Below are 20,488 nucleotides of genomic sequence, written 5' to 3' on the forward strand. Positions count from 1 at the left end.
GGGGGCTTGTGGTCAGAGGCTCCATCCTGAGCTGGTCAGCCAGAGCCTCCTCCATGCAGCGTGACTCTAGCTGATGCATTTCCCCCCACCCACAAGACTGTGTCCTGAGCCACATCCAGAACAGAGCTGGGGGCCCAGATGTTCCCATTCTTTGGCTCTAGACCAGATTAGAAAAATTACGGACCCAGCCTTCCTCAGTCCTCCTCTAAGTGGAGAGAGAATGGACTCTGCTCTACAGCGGCCTCAGGTACCCATCCTGGGGGCCAGGCATCGACTGCCGATCCATGTGATCCTTGTCTGTGTGGCTGTCTCCTGGGGAAAAATCTCTGTAGGATGGCTGATGGGCCCAAGAGATTAAGGCAAAGCTCCAATCAGTCCCTCCCTAGTATCTGCACCCTCTCTGTCATGTTCTGCTGGCTTGTCAACAGGAAGTGGTCTGGTTGAGACGGGGGCACTGCAGCCAGAGCAGGACAGACAGGAGCCAGGACATGATTCCTGGACTCACAAGAAGGAAGGGGCTCAGTGTTTACTGAGATTCCATTACCTGCTGAACTTCACAGGGAGACAGACCTGTATTCAAATCTGGGCTCTGACAGAGAGTAACTGTGTGACCTTGAGCAAATGACATAATGTTCACTCTGAGCCTCAGTCTCATCATCTATAAAAGGAGGATAATAATAATAATAATAGCCCTGAAGATGAATGAAATGGAGGTAACGTCACCTAGTGAGTCTGTCGGTGCTGAAAAAAATATTGGCCACTCTGCCCCTTTGGGTCTAAGGTACAAATCAAACCCAGGCAGATTTTAAGGTCCTGAACCCACATGACTGGGTTCAAATCTAGCTCTGCCACCTAAACCTGTACGATCTTGACCAGCTAACATCTCTGTGCCTGTGAAAATGGGGACACTGAGTGCACAGTTCAGGGGCTGCTGGGAGGAACAAAAGAATCCACAGCAGAGCTCGACCTGCAGTGAGCACGACACATACGACCTCTTGTAACTGTTGTGTCTACAGCAGCCCCGCTGCAGCCCAAGTCCTCAGGGCCGCTTTCTCAGCCGACAGAACCTGTGAGCTGTCACCTGAGGTCTCTTCTGGAGCCAGGCTGGGCTGGTGGGGGTTTGTCCACTTGGTCTTTTCTGGGTCTGCTTCTGACCAGGGATGGAGAAGTGGTGGGGATGGGGGAGCTTAGTTCAAGCCCATCTCCTCACCCCCGACTCCAACCAGTATCTGTTTCCATAAATCCCTTCAGTGCTTTGGCTGGAAGGAGGGTGAGCTTCCTCAGGGAGCAAAGTTCCCCAAAACCACCCATTTGGGCCACCAAGCTGCTCATAGGGTGAGGGGGTCCCTCAGATTTCTTCCCCTCCCTACATTGGCCCTGACCAGCCTTAAAGCCAATGACACCCTCTCAGCACTACTGCCAAGGGAAGTCACTCCCCTGGTTCGTGCTCCCAGGTGTCCACTGCTGCCTGCAGCACGCCATCCCTCAGGCCCAGTGACTGCAGTGATCCATGTCCATGCTGAGCTGGGCCAGCTGCCCGTCAGCCCAGACGACCGCCCCTTGTTACACTCTTGTTACTAGTCTGGGATCACTCCTTATGCAAATCCCTTAAAAAAAAAACAAAGAGTTTGAGATTATTTCTGATGCTTTGGGGAGAAGGAAGCACTTTCAGAATATTCTGTTTCTGGATGCTGGCAGACTCTAGCAGATGCCCCAAATCCCTCCATTGCTCTTCTCACCTCTGCCCACTTCCCACGGGAATCTGGCACCCCATCTTTCTCCTCCCTCTCCTCCACAAACTTAATTTAAGCTTTGTTCTTGATGTCAACCAGAAGTTGCTCAAATAATGCACAAAAGGAAACTGTTCTGTGTCATTAAGCAAATAGGGCAGGGAAGCCCACAGTCCATTAGTAGGAAGCCATTATTTTGTCTTGAAATAAGCATGATATGTGATGAGTATATTATTAAAAGTGCACACGTGCGTGCTCAGTCATGTCCAACTCTTTGTGGCCCCATGGAGTGTAGCCCGCCAGGCTCCTCTGTCCAAGGGATTTCCCAGGCAAGAACACTGGAGTGGGTGGGGGCCATTTCCTTCTCCAGGGGATCTTCCAACCCAGGGATAAAACCTGTATTTCCTGCGTCTTCTGCATTGGCAGGCAGATTCTTTACCACTGAGCCATCTCGAAAATGCCAGTTGTTTTTTTTTTTAATATAACATGAGGACAGGGAAGCCTGGCATGCTGCAGTCCATGAAGCAGCAAAGAACTGGACACAACTGAGCGACTGAACAACAACAACCACATGAGCTTACCGCCTCAGGCTCCAGGCTGGGTCTCCTGGCCAGGATATATTCCATTTCTTCAGCCTTTAGTGGAAATGCTTGAGAATTCTTGGATTTGGTGCTATCTCATTTAATCCTCCTAACAGCACCATGGCCTTGTGTGATGGACATCTCCAGGGAGGGGAACCACTGAGAACCTAAACTCCCCACTATATTTGAGGATGTCCCCATTGTGTACTTGTGACAGACTGGGCTTCACCCTAATAAGAAACTTAAAAGGTCAGATAAATATTGGACCTGCCCCACAAGTGGGGCCTGGACACACACCTAGGGAGCAGGTAGCAAACAGACACAGGTCAGATTAGAATTCCTTCTGCGGGGCCTGAAGCAGCATCTAGTGTGTGCTTCCAAAGGCCGTGGTGCCTGGACCAGCTGATCTTGACTGTGCCCTGGCTGCCCAGCTCACTTCCTTCCTGTTCTGAGCCTGGTCCCTCCATAATAATTCTCCAAGCTACCCAGCATCCTTCTAGCACAGTTGTTCTCTGCTAAAGTTGCCAGGGAGATTCTCCACAGGGTGCAGTCATGTCTAAAAGCAGGTGCTATTATCTCCATTTTCTGGTTGAGGAAACTGAGGCGTAGAGTGGCGTAGACTGAGCACAGGACTACTGTGTGCCAGGCTGTGCTCTGGTCTCAGATCAGGGTTGGGGGACTTGAGACATGTAAGGGGAAAGTCCCTGAGATGACAAAGAGGGACTGGGAGAAGTTCTCAGTGGCTGGAGAGGTAGAAAGGGGTCTGAGCTCGCAGGGCTTTGGAAGTGATGTTTTGAAGTCTCTGTTTCATCCGAAGAGAAGCTTTCAAAGGTATCTTAGTTTGAATTTAGTCCAAAACAGGCTTTGAGGGAAAGAATGGGAACAGGAATCAGTTAGAAGCTTATGGCAGGTGTCCAGCTGAGACGGATGGATGGATCTGGACCAGGTAGCCCTACAGAAGAGGAAGAGTGGGTGGATTCATGAGTGTTTTGTGAAGAGCATCTGTGAAGGTGGTGCCTTTGAGACAGGAAAGATGAGGAAGGACCAGCGTGTGTGTGTGGGGGTGGTCCGGAGGTTCAGGAGATGTGATTGGACATGGTGAGTGTGAGGAGTCCTGAGACATCCAGAGGGAGAGAGCAGGAGGCCATTGGATTTGACTCTGGACCCCAACAGAGATCAACTTCGGAGGCAGGAATTCCAGAGTTTTCATCATACAGCCTATTCACTTCATTCAATATCTTCATAAATGCCTACCATGCCCACTCACCTAAAAGAGCAGCCTGGCCACTCATACCCACACACTCCAATAACTCTTTTCACCAGTTTTGCCTTCATTATGGCATTTATCATCCACTGACCTGATACTGTATACTGGTTGCACATGGTCCATCTTCTGTACTAGAGTGTCAGCTCTATGAGGACAGAGTTCTTGGTTCTCTGCTCTCTGTCCAGACCTAGAACAGTGCCTGGCACACACTTGGTGCACAAGGATATTTGTCTATTGAGTGGAGTCTTAAAGCCATCAGACTGGATGAGAACACACACAGAACATGGCACACAGAGAAGATGTGATCTGGCTCCAAGTCCTGAGGACCTGAGACCCTCAGATGATGAGAAGGAGCAGGAGGAGGGAGGGAAAGGGGGAGGAGATGCTGAGCCAAAGGGGCAGCTCTTCCTTTATTAGGATTGTGGTGACAGTGCTGTTTGTGGGTCCCCACCTCCCCTAGCCCAAGGCTGGGCACCCTGTCTATGGGATCTCAGTCCCCTTCTCAGCGCTTTGATGGAGGACATCCTCATCTCACAGAGGGAGACACAGAGTCAGGAGGGCTGACTGAAGCTGGGGTCTCTCTAGAGCATCAGCCTCTCCTTCCCCGTGACTCTACTGAGAGCAGACTGTGCAGGAAGCAGGGGTCTAGGGTGGGGGTGGGGCCACAGCACACGCTGTCCTCTGGGGTCTTGACCCTCACCTTGGGGCCACCTAGGAGGTGGGGGCGGCCTCCTCAGGTTTTCCCTGCCCTGGGGCATGCAAACCCCAGAGCCAGGAGCAGAATGTCAGGTTAGAGATTTCCTTTAGGAAAGCTTTTCCTCTGGGAATCCTGGCTCCTCTTCTTTCCAGGAAGCCTGACCCTCTGGAAGGAACTTGGGCCGGGAGTCAAGGAGCCTGGGGGTCACCTTCCAGGCCAGGCTGCACCGCTGCCTCAGCCCCCTCCCAGTCTCAGCTCAGTGGCTGAGTGAGGGCATCTAGAGGGTCCCTGGAAAGTGAGTCAAGTTGCTTCAGTTGTGTTCAGCTCTTTGCGATCCCATGGACTGCAGCCCACCAGGCTCCTCTGTCCATGGGATTCTCCAGGCAAGAATAGTGGACAGGGTTGCCATGCCCTCCTCCAAGGGATCTTCCCAACCCAGGGATCAAACCTAGTTCTCCTGCATTGCAGGCAGATTCTTTATCGTCTGAGCCACTAGGGAAGCCCAAGAATACTGGAGAGGTCTCTGGAGCCGCCCCCTAACCATGTCAAAGACCTAGCCCCTCACATTTCCTGCCAGAGTATCCATCAGGCTGGTTCTGCCTGCAAGTCAGCCTGGAGGAGAGATAGTCCAAGCGCTCTCCCTGGTGGCCGGTCATAATCAGACAGGCAGCCACACCCAGCAGCTTCTGAGGTTCATGAAAAGAGTTAACAGTAGAAGCCATGACCCTAAACCCTAGAGCCTGGACAGGAGAGAATCCTGAGAGGTCAGGCTACAGCTCCCTGCTCTCCCAGACCAAGTCCCCAAAGGTCAGTGTTACAAATGGCAGGTATGGCCACTGTAAAGTTGAGTGAAAAGCACAGTAGTTTGATGTCATATGAACTTGGATTTGAATCCCTGAGTTCTTAACCTCACCTGGAGCCCCTCATGCTGTTAGGTGGTGGGCTGTTAGGACATATCCTGCAGGGCTGTGCCCTCTCTCTGCATGAACAGGTAGCCAAGGGAGATGGCAGGGGCGAGGCTGGACCAGTGACCGGAGTCCCCTGGAGGTGCTCAGCCCTTGGGCCAGTGGCCCATCCGTGGCTGCACAGCACAGTCGTCTGGCCCTCGGGCTGAGCTTCTCAAAGCGTGGGCTCCCTGCCTGCTGCACAGCCAGCTCTCAGTGGAGGAAGCCCCACCCAGAGGTCCTACAACAGCACCCCCTTCTGCTGTTGGCAAGCTTGCCAGAAATATCCTGAGAGAGTCAAGATGCTAGGCAGGGTCTGATTGGTGCCTCCTTGCCCTTCCCCCAGCCCACCAGCCTCCCTACAGGGGCCCTGGGATAGGAGTCAGCCATACAGACAAGGGCCACATGGATGGACCATCTACACTGGCCCCCAAGACAGATAGTCAGGTGCCTGAGGCTTCAGGAGAGAAGAGACCCTCTTTTCTCCACTCAAAGGTGGATAGAGGAAGGCTGACTCTGTGATCCTTCCAAGAAGCTGCTCCAGGGTCAGAGAATGGACCCGGGCTCTGTTCTATACCAGGCTCTGGCCACAGTCTGAGCCTGGTGTCAGCCAGGAGGCTCTGGCTGGCCGGCTGAGGAGGGAGTCTTTGGCCACTGCTCTGGGAGGCAGGGAGGCCAGGCCAGGCAGGGAGAAAGGGAAGGGCCTGATGCCTGGGCACCCGGGGTCTTCTCCATCAACTGTGTGTACTAAAGGGCTGGAGTTGGCCCTGGCCACTCAACAAGTGGGCATGAGGGCCACAGCTCCTTCTCCCCATGTTACAGACCAGGGTTCTTGGCCTCCTTAATCAATAGAAATTGATTTGGTGCTGTCCAGGTACAAGCAAGGGTTGCAGCAAAGGGTCCAAGATCGCAGCCTGTCTTGTATCCAGATCCCTGGACCCAAGGCGCCTCCCTTCCCTCTGCTTTTGGAGACAGCCTGTGGGAGCATCTCTCAGCTCTTCCCCAGCCTGTCCATCAAGGCTGCAGGGAATATGGAGACCATCTGGCCAACGATCCCTCCCCTGATCCTACTTTTCCACTTGGTATATTTTTCAAACTTTAATTTTGTTTCCTTAAAAAAGCAATTTGCTTACATGTTTCAAAATCAAAATGCTCAAAAAGGCCATATTCTGAGAAATCTCCCTTCTACCTGTGGCTCCATCCACTTTCCCCTCAACTCCCCTCCCCCACCAACACCAGGTATCTGAGTCTAAAGAGGGTATCAAGGGACATCAGAAGTTGGTGAAGAAACTGCAGGTGAAAGGGAGAATCCAGAGTCCCTGGGCTGAGCCTCAGTCCATACAAAAGTCTCTAGGATCAAGTACATCATGTCAGCCACATAAACCAGCAGGTTGATGGCTGTCAGGATGGCCACAGCCAGTCGACGGTCCCAGATGCAGACAATGGTAGTGAGTTGATCACTGCAGCTCATATCACTGGATCGCTGGGGCTGCCCCCCCAACTTCTCATGGAACTGGTAGAGGGGCCAGAGGATCACTGCGGTGGCGTAGAGGACGACAGAGAGCACAGTCTGCACCCACAGTAAAAGGGGGATGCGAAGGGGCAGCTTTTTGTCGTTGTCACAGTCACACCCATTCACAAGGAAGTTCACGACCCCCAGGACGAAGCAGATGGCGTACACGGCCACACACCACACCAGGGCCGGCTGGTGCTGGTACAGGTCAGTGTTGCAGATGAAGGGGAAGATGACCCAGGCCAGATGGTTCTCCAGCCTCCTGAGCACACCTGGGAAGGTGGGCACAAAGCAGACCATGCTGCCGGGTCGGACACAGACCCAGGCCACTTCGATGGCATAAAGCAGAGCAGCCACGCAGGAAAAGGCGGTGGCGATGATGGCGCGGTTCTGGGCGGGGCCTGGAGAAAAGACCTGGATGTAGGAGGTGCCGAAGATGACGGAAGTCACGATGCAGATGATGATGAAGTGGAAGGAATAAGCATGAATAAAACCATCCCAGAAGCGTGGGAAGCGGGACTGCAGCCCACATAACTCCACTATGGAGGTGATGAGGCTCACGGCAAAGCAGAGACACCAGACGAACATGCACCAGTTACCCATGCCCTCCTCCCAAATGCCCAGGCTGGCCCCCAGCGAGAAGGACACGGAGGTCGAGAGCAGCTGCCCCACGTGGAGGAAAAAACCCATGATGGGCTTGGAGGCCAGGCCTGAGGACCAGCATATGGTGATGGTGACGATCAGGTGGTCAACGTCACCGCTGTTGTAACCAAAGCTTCTTGCTTTGGTTTGTTCTCAACCAAAGGCTTGTAAACAGTTTAAACACAGCTCCGGATTTGACGTTCTGAGTTCAGATTTGCTTTGCCGGTTAAGCTCTGTTTGTGTCTCCGTTTTTTCCTCAAGAAAATATACGACCACTGACCCCTAGAACTGATGTGCTGATCTGAACAAAGTAAGGACCACACTCACCTTCTCAATCCAGCAAGGCGGCCCGGGGGTTAATGTAAAGTCTCCCAAAATAGAAGCACAGCGCACCCCTGGCACACAGCCTACGGCAGTTTCAGTTTTCTTCCTTGTATAAATTCCAGCTGAGCCTTGCCGTGTTGGAAGTTGGTTCTTTTGCGCAGTGATCCACCTTCTCCCCTGCCCGCCGGCTTGCTTAACATAAAGCTACTTTTCTTCTGCCCAAGACTTATCTCTCAGTACTGGCTTCTTCAGGGACGAGCTGTCGAGCCTGAGCTGGGTGACAATGTTATGCATCCAGGCAGCAGCCAGGTCCCCGGGGTTCCTGCCCTCCCCCTCTTCCTGGGGCGAAAGGGACAGTGCGGCTAGGAAAGTCGGGGTGCCCGCTGCTCCCACTGAAGATCTGTAGGTATTTTTCCAGCAGCTGTAAAACTTACCTACCCCTCCCCACTCCTTGCTCACAACCTGCTTTCACTTTCTGTTGAGAGCAGGAAACTGGGCTCTGACGGAGCAGCCAACCTCTTGATCGAGTGAGTAAAAGAGCATGCGTCCTGCGAGGCCACCTTCCCCGCTATTTGGTCATATTCTTTGCTCTTTGGGACTATGCGGTCAGTAGGATGCTGCAGGAGTGGGGAATGGCTTATTTGTGACTCTGTACCACTCTTTTCCCAAGAAAGAATTGGTTTGGTTGCTTTAAATCTGTTCTGGGGGAGCCAGTTAAGTTGGGGGAGGGGAGTCTACATCCATCCCTTCTAGAAGTCCACTGGCACGCATCTTGGCAGATTGGCAACACTAGAGCTATTACCCAGTAGGTAGCCATGAATAAAATGCTTTTTTAATATAGCCCAAGTCGTGTATGTTTTCGATTCTGAAGAACAGTGGCCCTGGAATGGGTCTCTAAATTACTATTTTCCAGTTAGAATTCTTTTGTCAATGATCTGGTAAGTGGGAGGCTTTCCTGTTACTCATGATAAAGATTCTTCCAACAAGGGCACCAAATTAAAAGCAAAAAGAAAATGAAACTGTGAAAAGCCTGCCTCCTTTACAGGGGTGACTTTGCAGGCAAGGGAGGAAGAAGAGGGGGTCAGCTTTTTAGGGAACTGAATCCACACCGACCTCTATGGTTTCTGTCCTGGTGCCCCAGGCAGGGGATGCCGGGGTCTGTGCCGCCTCCCCCCAGTCTCTGGAGGGAGAGGGGTTCTAGTGCAGAGGCAAGGGTGGGAGGAAGAGCCTCAGCGCCCCCACAGCGTGAGGAAGAAAGGTGGTACGAAGTAGTTTCTCCCTTTAAGATCCCACAGGACACTCAGTTTGCCTGGAGTGTGTCCCTTACAAGGGGACAGGGAGGGAAAGTGGATTTTCACTAAGACAATTCCCTAAGGAGGTTTGAATCCACGAGGACAGCCGGTTGGCTGTTGTTGGACATACAATCTTTTTTTCACCTCAGACCTACTAAACTGGAAAAAACAAAATCCTCCATACCAAGATGATTCACAAAAAATGGTGGAAATGTTCATTAGTACTTTTTTTAACCCACCGCCCAACATGGGGCTGATGCAGACATGGGTGGTGATTGTATTCACAGCGGAGGAGCGGCACCTTGTCACAGACAAATCCTGACACTCGTCTCTCGGTATTTGGCTTCTTGAGGACTGAAGAGACAAGCCTGAGTTCAGTAACACAGCCACAAGGTAAGGGGCCTCCAGAAGCTAAAAGAGGCAAAGAGGGACCCCTTCCTGGGGCATCAGAGACAGCACAGCCCTGTTGACACATTGCTTCAAAACACTGACCTCCAGAACTGTGAGAGAATGCATTTCTGTTGTTTTAAGCCACCAGGCTTGTGATAATAGCCCTAGGAAATCAAGATGAACTTCCAGAAATGAAAAATATATTATTTGTCATATATTTTTTTATAGTTTCCAGAAAAACTTGCCGACCTCCTGCTCTAGAGCATGGTGGTCACATGGATCCCAGGATCCCTTGTCATACCCTGTGTCCCCAGTGTCTGAGACTCACTGGGAAGGGTCCACTGATCTAGAGAAGGGGTTTCAGTCCAAATGCCCACAGGACCCAGGAGGGAAAGAAATAAGTAAAGGGGATGGAGAGGACTAGGGCCCCAAGAGAGGACGAGCTGCACCTGTCGGGGGTGGTGGAAAAGCAAGATGTGGTGTGTGATGATATGGTCTCATGTTTATAAAACAGCAAAAAAAGATACAGATACTCCTTACAAACATGTGTGAATGTGTGTACACACATGTCTACATATGATCAGAGCCTGTGAAATGTGTTGAAGGCTGTACATGAAGTTGAGGACCTGGATGCTCCATGGATGGGGGGGTGGATGTGCCTGTGAGCAGGCAGGAAGCCTGGCCACACCCAAGAGAGGGAATGGGGCACTTTTGAGATGATCACAGTCCTGCTTTATGTCAATTAAACATGAGAAGAAGAAAATGTAGAAAATACTAAACAGAGATGAAAATGAAAAATAATATAAACGGCAGAGCATTTGCTCAGCTTCACCCCACACCAAAGGAGCATAGCCCAGTGACACCAGATCTCCTGCAGCTTGAAAAGGAGCTGGAAATGTGGATTTTCATGTGAAATTAAAACACTTTGCAGCTACCAAACGCAATAGAAATAAATAACACCAATTCTATACCCTCTCTTTCTGAAAACACTGAAGGGACACCAAACACATCCTTAGATCACCTCCAATACAAACTGGTTTGCAACCTCTGATCTGGAGCAAATCAAGCTTGTATGTGCTATGTCCAGAATGGGGCCAGGGCCTTCTGGGTCCTCTGTGAGGGAGCAGGGGAGGAGAACAGACAGCTGGCATGGATTGAGTGTGCCATGTGACAGGCCTTCTGATAAGCTGTTCACATGATTTCGTTAATTAAAGTAGGTATTGAACCCATTGCACAGATGGGAAAACTGAGGCTCTGGTGAGTCACTTTCCCAGGATCATCCAGCTATGAAATGTCTGCCAAAGGTCCAGAGCCTCCTTGTAACTCTGGTGACCATCTCCCCTCCTTCTCTGCCCTTCTGGCACCTCCTCCTTCCTTCCTTCCTTTATCTTGGCCATGACCTTCCCAGCTCCCTGTCTTCCAGTCCACGTGCCTGGCTGCTGGGCAGGCAGGGCTCAGCCACATCCAGGCTGTGCTCTGACAGGGGCACTGTGTCCAAGCTCACATATTAGAGTGGAGGAGGGGCTGCTGGGAACTCAGGCAAACCTGCTGCTTCCCAGTTGGGCAACTGAGGCCCAGAGTGGCACATGCCTTACCCAGGGTCACACAGCAGGAACACCCATGGCTCTCCTTCCCCAAGCCCTCCCTCTGTCCCATTGTGCACAGCTGCTCAGTCATGCCCAACACTTTGCAACCCCATGGACTCTAGTCCGCCAGACTCTTCTGTCCATGGGGATTCTCCAGGCAAGAACACTGGAGTGGGTTGCCATGCCCTCCTCCAGGAGATCTTCCCAACCCAGGGTTCTAACCCAGGTCTCCCCATTGCAGGTGGATTCTTAAAACGTCAGAGCCACCAGGGAAGCCCAAGAATACTGGAGTGGGTAGCTTATGCCTTCTCCAGGGGATCTTTCTGACCCAGGGATCGAACCAGGGTCTTCTGCATTCCAGGTAGATTCTTTACCAGGTGAGCTACCAGGGAACCCCCTCTGTCCCTGGATCCAAAGTTGTCATTTCTCCCTGGAAGGAAATTCCAGATGAGTTCTGGGAGGTTGGTGGGAATAGACTGGCAAACAGCGAGCAGGACACCCCAGCCTCCCTCACCCCAGTGCCCCTCCCCACCTCTGGCATGCCCACTGGGAGGCCCATAGGCTCCAGGGCTCCACTGGCAATTGGGGCTCAAGGAGCTTTGTGAGTCCAGGGAGGTTCTCAGGTTTGCTCTCTGTTTCTCTTTCCAGCCTCAGCTTTTCCCAGGGTTTATTATCAGCAAAGGCAACAAGGCCCCTGATGGCAGGAAGCTGGCTAGGGCTCAGTCTGCTGGCCCTTCAGGCCTGGGGGCCTCTCAGCAAATAGTCCTTTGCAAACAGGGCAGCTGTCCCTGAGGAGGGGGCGGGATGGGAGGGGCCTCACTCCCCCCACACACTGGACCCTGGAGGAGCCCCTGTATGAGCAGGACTGCAGCTCTGGCTGGCGGGACTGTCTTGGGCGGTGACCTGGGCAATTCTGTGGTCTCCAGGGTCCCTGCCACTCTAGCCATGTGTCCCTGTCACAGCCCTGAAACCCCTTCAGGCCCCTGTTCTCCTGTCTCAGTTCCAGTCCAGGCCCCTCCTCCATGGGAAGGTTGGCTCCATGCCTGCATCTCTTCTGGGTCAGAAGACATGTACTAGACTGCCTCAGGGTCCCTGGGACCCTGGGATCCCCCCAGTCATCTCCACTCTGCCCCCCGCCCCCACCCCAGTCCCAGGTGCATTCTCAGGGCTGTCACCTCCCAGGGGTCCTACAGGGGCCTCCTCTTTCAGCTCCTGCCCTTAAAAGGGGGTGATCATCCATCCATCCCCACCCACTCCCTGGGATGTATACATCAGCCTCAGACACAGCATCCTTGTTGATTTCCAGTCCCTTCTTCCCAGCTTGGAAGTTGCTAACCTGTCTCCCAGGCCAGGAGAATCCTCACAGGTAGGACTACTTCTAGATCTTTCCAAACTCCCACCTGGATGGCAGTTCTGGAGCTTAAGAGTCAGACATTATGTTAATTTATTCTGTGATTCTTCCATGATGCTCCATGATGCTTGGAGTCATGCTGAGTTGGGGTCTCCCTTCCCCAATGCAGAAGAGTCACATGTGAAAGCAAAATTGGGGGAGGGGATCCACAACAGTCCCTACTTCCCATGTCATCTTGTCCCTAGGGCCTTGTTCTCACCCCATGGGCTCCTCTCTGTTCAGACCTGAAGCTGCCCTCCTCTGGGTGGGGCTGTGTCTCCTCAGATGGCAGCTCCTTCTAGTGATGCTGCAGGGAGGACAGGCCGGGACACGTGTCTCCAGGTTACTGTGGAAGGAGGCCGTGGGCCTGAAGGTGGGTCCTGGGTCCCAGAACTCCCACCCACAAGGGACCTGCTGACATGTGGGCTGTAGAGCAAAGTGCTCAAACCCACAGCTTTGCTATTTTTATCTGGGGTTTACACTTTTACAGCCTTTTCACCTTAGTTTTCTCATCCACGAATGGATTATCAGATTTTCCTGGTGGTCCAGTAGTTGTTTCACTGAAGGGGGCACAGGCTCAAACACAGGTTGGGGAATTTCCACATACCATGCAGCGCAGCTAAAAATAATTGCATTAACAATGCAATCCACTACTTCTTTTCTGAACTCATGGGCTCAGATGCTTGTTATTCAGAATTTTTAAGTCAGACAGGTATATGGTGAATCTACTCTATATGCCATAACACTCGGCCTTGTGTCTGAAAGCACCTTGAAATAAACACGTTAGTGTTTTGGCAACTGAATTATAATCAAACATGTTAGTGTTTCAGCAACATAAATTGTCTCAACTTTGTTGAAGTCAAAGTTTGTTACTAAACAATTAAAAACTTTTTTTTTTTCAATTTGGAGAGAGTTGAAACTTGGGATTATAGAAAACCATCACTGTAACCAGAGCTTCTCAGATAGCAATAGTGGTAAAGAATCCACCTGCCAGTGTTGGAGATGCGAGAGACAGGGGTTCGATCCCTGGTTTGGAGAAGATATCCTGGAATAGGAAGCAGCTATCCACTCCAGTATTCTTGCCTGGGAAATCCCAAGGACAGAGAAACCTGGTGGGCTACAGCCTATGAAGTCACAAAGAATCAGACACGACTGAGCACATTCTTGTACCCTGTATGGCTGTAGATAATGGCATGCAGTGCAAAGAGTTAAAAATGTGCATGGCTTTGTGGTGAGACTCAACCCACCTTTGAGATAAGACAAGTCTCTTGACAAAGCCAAGGGTGACGGGTGGGGAGAATAACTGTAGAGCAGCTGTGCTGTTACCAAGTGTCTGGTTCTAACTCCACAGATTCTGAGCCTCAGCCATCACAGGGCCCTGTGTCATTTCCAGACGTCTGACTTAATCTACCTCCGGAACTAGGTCTTTCTCTGATGAGTCCTCAGCGAAGACCACTGCCATACTGGTGCCATACTGATGCCTGACCATCACAACACCATGTCCACCAATAGGACATTCACTTTGTCCATCTCAGCCTCTTGGAACACCATATGGTTCTACCTCCGCCTGCCGCAGCTGTTCTCCACTTGTGTGGCCTTCTCACTGGTGGCCAGCATGGGCACTGGGAGAGGGGATGTAGGCAACTGGTCCATGGCCATCTGGTGCTTCTGTTTCACTGTGACCCTCATCATCTTCATTGCTGAGTTACGTAAGCTCCGGTCCCCCTTCATTTCTTCTGGCACCACCTCCTCGACACCTACACCTGCTATGCCGCCCTCTTCTGCCTCTCGGCCTCCGTCATCTACTCCATCACCTTTGTCCAGTTGCTGTTCAGTCACCAAGTCATGTCCGATTCTTTGTGACCCTGTGGACTGCAGCACGCCAGGCCTCTATGTCCCTCACTGTCTCCGGAGTTTGCCCAAGTTCACGTCCAGCTGTGCAACATGGAGTACAAGCTGCCCGTCAAGGTTGTGCACACCCTGCTCATCGTGCTCCTCTACATCAGCGCTCTGGTCCTCTGGCCACTCTACCAGTTCTATGAGAAGTTGGGTGGGAAGCTCCGGCGGTCCAGTGATGAGGACTGCACTGATGGCTCACCGCCTACATGTGCACCTCGGACCAGCGCCTGGCTGTGGCCGTCCTGACAGCAGCCATCAACCTGCTGGTTTATGAGGCCGGCCTGGTGTACTGGGCCCGCCAGCTCTCTGTAGGAACTAAGGCTCTGCCCAGCACTCCTGATTCCCTCTGCTCATAGGAGGTATCCTCACCAAGCTCTGACATCCTCTGACATCCTCAGTGGACGTGAACTTGGACAAACTCTGGAGACAGTGAGGGACCTAGAGGCCTGGCGTGCTGCAGTCCACAGGGTCACAAAGAGTCGGACATGACTTGGTGACTGAACAGCAACAACGTTGTCTGATATTCTCTTCCTGGCTCCCTGTTGCCTTAACGGTCCAGAAGCAAGCCACGAGAATGAAGACAGAACACAAAATCTGGTGCAATGGGTCAGAGGACCTGCAGCCTCTATTGGACTGAGGTGCAGAGTCCACTCTGAGTCCAGCTTTTATTCCTAATTGCAGACTACAAGACTTTCCTTGATGTTATCTTTCTCAAGACACGTGCTGTTTTAAGCACGTACTCCTAAATGTCATGGACTACACTGACATAGTCCAGATCTCCTTGTTTTTACTCCAGGCCATTCCCTTCCAGGCTAGTCTCAGGAACAATCAGCAAGTACGTAGGCAGTCTTCATGCCTGGCGCCTACCCGGTGTTCCAAAGTCCATGCTTTCATGATCCCGGTCATACTCCCTTCTGGGTCTGGCCTTGGGGTTTGTAGCAAGGCTATTATTCTAAGAAAATCATGAAAGATAATCATTAACATAGTTTCTTAATATATGCTGTTTTTCCAGATTCTACTTCTGTGGAATCTCTCAAGGCTGGGTAAGTACATTATTAGGAATTCCCAGTAAATCTCCCCCTTTTTATTTTTGCAGGCGTAGATACACCAATCGAGCAACTTCTTTCTTCAGCAGTTCTTGGATGATTTCTTTCAGTTTCTCTTATCATCTGAGGATTAGACACAGAACAGTCAAAAATATACATCCTGATATTATAGTACTAAGCAATCCTCCTCCTACAGGGGTTTAGTTTATGTAAACCTTCTTCAATTTCTTCAAATAAGTTTCTGGGAGTAGTTGTAAGTGAGCATTCTGCATATTAAAAATAGTAGCCTGTAATTGGGAAATATCTAAGGATAGATTATTACAAACGTGTCCTCTCAAATGTTTAGATAATTGATCCCAAGTATATGCACTTTGATTACACTTATGAAGTGTGACACGAAATGAAGAGATATTCCAATCACACTTCAGATGAATTTGTAATTTTAAATTTTGTACTCTGTCCCCTAGTAGGAGAACTGCATTTTCTAAATCAATCAATTGTTCATTAACTTCTTGGTCTGTGTGAGTTTGAGTTCCCCAGGCAGAACTTGCATTTTGGTGCCACTGCTGGACAAATGCAGTCATTTGTATAGTTTGATGCAGTGGCACCCCGGCTACTGCCATGGTTGTGACTATAGCAGTAATTCTCATAATAGCTACTATAAGGAGTCCAATAAACCTTTTGGAACGTTGCAGTACTTTCTTTATAACCTTTAAAAGAGCATGTGTTTCAAGGGGGCCTTCCCAAGGTCTGGTTTGATTTACTGGAAGCCATATCCCCAATCTTCTTCTTAATATAACAAATGAGTGATTAGAATTATAAAGTGAAGAATTTAAGCAGGTACATAATTTTCAGTCCTGGCAAGAAAGTTCCTGTACACTTTCACTGATAGAAATTGTTCCTTTCAAGAGCACATAAGGATCTCTCATGCAAGCCTGAATATAAAATGTCCAATTTGTACTGGTATTAAATGTCAATGAATAATTCGTTTTATCAGAATAATATCCATCCCAAATTTGGAATCTTTTAAGACTTAAAGCTAATTTCCAAATCCCTCCTTGCCCTCTTCCTTGATCTAATTGTGGGAAGGGGGTGACATGCCACTACCATGCCATATAATTGGATGATCTGAAGAGTGGTAAATTAGTATGGTTAAAGACTTTATGCCCCTGCCAACACAGCCTTTTGTGAGGATAGCAGAACTGCTTTTGATGAGAGCAATTAGAGACTGCATACCCCTTAGGGGACCAGTCCCATACAATTCCATAGGAACCATTAATCAAAATTATTCCCTCAGTCCCACTGCAATTACCCCACTGAATACGATCTTGCTTTTCAGTCCACAGCTTGTGATGCTCGCATAAAGGTCTGTCCAATTTGGTGTCATCATGGGGTTCCCTGGTGGCTCAGACGGTAAAGCGTCTGCCTGCAATGCAGGAGACCCAGGTTCAATCCCTGGGTCAGGGAAGATCCTTGGAGAAGGAAATGGCAACCCACTCCAGTATCCTTGCCTTGAGAATCCCGTGGACGAGGAGCCTGGTAGGCGACTGTCCACAGGGGTCACAAAGAGTCGGACACGACTGAGCGATTTCACATCGGGTTCTGAGTTGTTATAAGCAAAACTCAGACCACAGAGAAGATGTAGCTGAACCTTAACATAGTTACTATTTAAAGAATTAGTGGACAGCCAGGCTTGCATAGACAATTTAAGACATCTTGTAGTTGGTCCCATACAAGTTGGCCAGGATTCATACCCATAAGTAACACTGAAGGGAGTCCCTTCCTCTTGTTTAAAAAGAGGAAGGCGTGTATCTTTAGGTCCTGGTACCCAGGAAGAATAATAAACATAAACGGGGATCATAGAATCCCCCCAGTCAATGGGTTTTAGTAATGGGAGGCTAGGTATATATGCCCAATAAGTTTAATTTTTAGATTCAGCTGTTGCTAAGGGTATACTCACTGTGGTGGTGATAAAAGCAAACATGGCAACAGGCATGTTTGTTAGGAGTGACAGCATTCCCTTTATTTTCTAAGATCTCTTCTGATTTCTGTGTTAATCTTTTAATTTTTTATCCCCAAGTGGGGATCTTGTTGCGATAAGTCAACGGGAGAGGAATCATTATCTTTGTGTGTTTCAGACTCAGGCCTTTGAAACTTATTTCTGGGGGCGCAACGTTCCACAGAAAAGATGCTTTCAGATGACGTGAAGGGATGTTTCTGAATCACCTGGTGAAACACAAGCGAAACCCCTCCCCCAGGTTGTCAGAGTCCCCCTGTGCTATGAACGTGTTACTGGATCACATCACCGAACAGGTGGTTTGGGGTGAATTTCTTTTTGTTCCTTTTTAAAATGTCATTCTACTGCAGTGAAATCATTATTTTGATGCAAAAATTTAAAATTAATAATGCTTTACATAATTTTTACTGTGGAGGAAGTGACATTCCATTTCCCACCTTTTTGTTTTTGTAGCATTTCTTTAAGAGATCGTTAGCTCATTTTACAATATCTTGTCCTTGGGGATTATAGGGAGTTCATGTATGATGTTTTATAGACCAAGCCTTTTTAAAAATCCCTAAAAGGGGAACTAGTGTAAGCCAGGCCATTGTCTGTTTTTATATTTTGTGGGAGGTCCATAGTAGTAAAGCAACTACGCAAATGTGAAATAACATGTTTTGTAGATTCCCCAGAGCAACCAGTTGCCCAGATAAACTTAGAGTTAGTATCAACCATGATGTGTACATAAGCAAGCTTTCCAAAGGATGGAATGTGAGTTATGTCCATCTGCCAGATCTGACTTGGCTTCAGGCCACGGGGATTAACTCCCAAGGCTTCTGTTGGAGATGTGGTTATCACAACCATCTGGCATTTAGGATAAGGCCATACAATCTGTTTAGCTTAAGCCCAAGGGATATGAAACTTGGTTTTTAAATATTTTAATTACAATGTGACAGATCATGAAGGGCTGATGCTTCTATAAATGCTGGAAATAAAAGGGCATTGGCTTGATCATCTCTGAGATGGTTGGATGGCATCTCCGACTCAATGGACATGAGTTTGAGTAAACTCCGGAAGTTGGTGATGGATAGGGAGGCCTTGGATAGGGACGCCTGGCATGCTGCAGTCCATGAGGTTGCAAAGAATCAGAGACAACTGAGCGACTGAACTGAACTGTGTTAAAGGCCCTGGTAAATCAGTATGAGCTGGAGTATGAGTAATGTAGAATGGAGACTGTTGGTATCTAATCACCTTTTGTAAATTTGTAAAAAGTGTATACAATGTGGATGGGATAGTATCCTTAATAGTTGCTATTTCTATATGTTTAGTAACATGTACAGAATATTGAGAATCAGATAAGATGTTAATTGTTTGGGGAATATTTTGTAATGTGTGTTTAATAGCCAGAATTTCTGCTCGTTGTGTAGAATATCCAGGTGTTTAAATAACTAGCATAAACGTGCTTGTATATCCTGTTTTACCTCAGCTAGTGCCATCTGTAAAAATAGGAGGAGCTGAGGGAATGGGGTCAACACTAGTAATTCTAGACAAAATCCATCTTGTTTATTTTAAAAACTATAAGATAGGTAAATCAGAACAGTGTCTGTCGATTTGCCCAACATAGTCAGCTAAAGCAAGTTGCCAAGATAAAGAACTGTGAAGAGAATATTTTAATTCTTTGGAAGTTTGCAGTGCAAATAAGGCAGGAATCATGTCCAGTAATCTATTGAACACGCCCTCTTCCTTTGAGAATTGTAGTGGCTATCATATCTAAATAAGGGGTAATAGATTTTGTTTGTGAATTAGCTATGAATATCCATTCAACTATTAAAGGAGTTAGCAAATCAACCTAGTAGGGGAATGAGGGGTAGGGAAGATAAACAACTGGAGAGGCACCAAAGGGTCTATTCTGTCTATTTGGCATTTTTGTGCAGCTTGTTCTATAATTGATAGTTCTTTCTCAGCCTCAGGAGTTAGCTCTCGGGAGCTATTAAGCTCTGGATTTCCTCTTAATAGAATAAATGGGATAAAGAATAAGTTGGAATCCCTAACTTAGGTTGAATCTAGTTAATATCTTCCAGTAGTTTTTGTAAGTCATTTAGAGTTTTAATTGAGTCTCTGCGTATTTGCGCCTTTTGTGGTTTGATTGTAGTATGCATGACTATATTCCTTAAGTACTGAAAAGGTTCAGTGTATTGTAATTTATCAGAAGCTATACACAAGCCAGCACACTCCAAGCATTCCTTTAGCTTTAAAAACAGTTCCTTTAGGCTTTCAACTTCAGGTAAGGCACATAATATATCCTGATATATGCACGAGGGAACTGTTGTTACACTGGGTGTAAAGCCTTCGTTACAAAATGTTGACAAATAGGGAGCTGTTAAGCATACCCTGAGATAATACAGTCTATTAAAATCTTTTATGTGGCTCCTTTAAATTAACGGAAGGAACTGAAAAGGCAGATCTACGTTGATCATCAGGGTGTCAAGGACTAGTGAAAAAACAATCTTTGAGGTCAATAATAAACAAATGCCAATTTCTTGGAATCATACTAGGATTAGGGAGGCGAGGCTGCAAAGCACCCATCGGAACAATAATAGCCTTAACAGCTCTCAGATCAGTAAGCATTCTCCATTCACCAGATTTCTTTTGTATAACAAACACCAGAGAATTCCAAGGGCTAAAGGACTCAATAATATGTCCCTTGCTAAGCTGTTCATTAACTAATTCATGTAAAGCCTCCAATTTTTCTTATTTTGGAGGCCACTGCTCTATCTACACAGGTTGATCAGTTTTCCAATTAAGAGGTATGGGTGTGGATGGAGGAAGATTAATATGAGCAGTGGCCACTAAAGAAAAGGGAGCGGTTTGAAATCTTGAGTAGTCAAAGGATAAATCTTCCTTGTTGATTTGTGCCCAGTCCCAATCCCGGTATATAACCTTGACTGAACATAATTCAGTGACTGGCCTCGCTATATTGATTTGAAGGAATATGTATCTCAGCATGTCATTGTTCCAAGAGATCAAGACCCCATAGATTGCCAGGTATATCAGCAATATAAGGTTAGATAGTGGCTGGTTGTTTATCAGGCCCTGAACAAGACAATACCATAGCACTCTGCTTTAGCCCCTGTGCCTGTCCCGGACCTACAATAGATATTGGAGCAGGCCTAGTCAGCCACACTTTAGGC

At 48.7% G+C, this 20,488-nt stretch overlaps 1 protein-coding gene and 1 non-coding gene across 2 annotated transcripts; one reads left to right on the forward strand and one right to left on the reverse strand.

Annotated features, from left to right (window-relative positions):
* Window positions 1–232: 232 nt before the first annotated feature.
* LOC113880090 (myeloid-associated differentiation marker-like) lies at window positions 233–13,818 on the reverse strand. Its single transcript, XM_027522097.1, has 4 exons — window positions 13,768–13,818; window positions 7,907–8,037; window positions 6,562–7,492; window positions 233–337 (listed from the first exon to the last, which is right to left on the reverse strand). The coding sequence occupies exons 1-4, from the start codon at window positions 13,816–13,818 to the stop codon at window positions 233–235; spliced, it is 1,218 nt and encodes a 405-aa protein (XP_027377898.1).
* Window positions 13,819–16,696: 2,878 nt separating this feature from the next.
* TRNAC-GCA lies at window positions 16,697–16,769 on the forward strand. The gene has a single exon. It is a non-coding gene; the product is annotated as a tRNA-Cys (tRNA).
* Window positions 16,770–20,488: the final 3,719 nt, after the last annotated feature.

This window comes from Bos indicus x Bos taurus, chromosome 21 (assembly GCF_003369695.1).
Source record: "Bos indicus x Bos taurus breed Angus x Brahman F1 hybrid chromosome 21, Bos_hybrid_MaternalHap_v2.0, whole genome shotgun sequence".
Classification (NCBI taxonomy): Eukaryota; Metazoa; Chordata; class Mammalia; order Artiodactyla; family Bovidae; genus Bos; species Bos indicus x Bos taurus.

Bases quoted from the DNA above. Each gene is read 5' to 3' on its own strand.
- LOC113880090 (XM_027522097.1), bottom strand. From the start codon at position 13,818: ATGGCAGTGGTCTTCGCTGAGGACTCATCAGAGAAAGACCTAGTTCCG. The intron at 7,493-7,906 runs GTAGCTTTATGT...TGGTTACAACAG, and splicing joins AAGTCTTGGGCAGAAGAAAA to CGGTGACGTTGACCACCTGA. The intron at 338-6,561 runs GTATGGACTGAG...TGGGCCCATCAG, and splicing joins ACTTGATCCTAGAGACTTTT to CCATCCTACAGAGATTTTTC.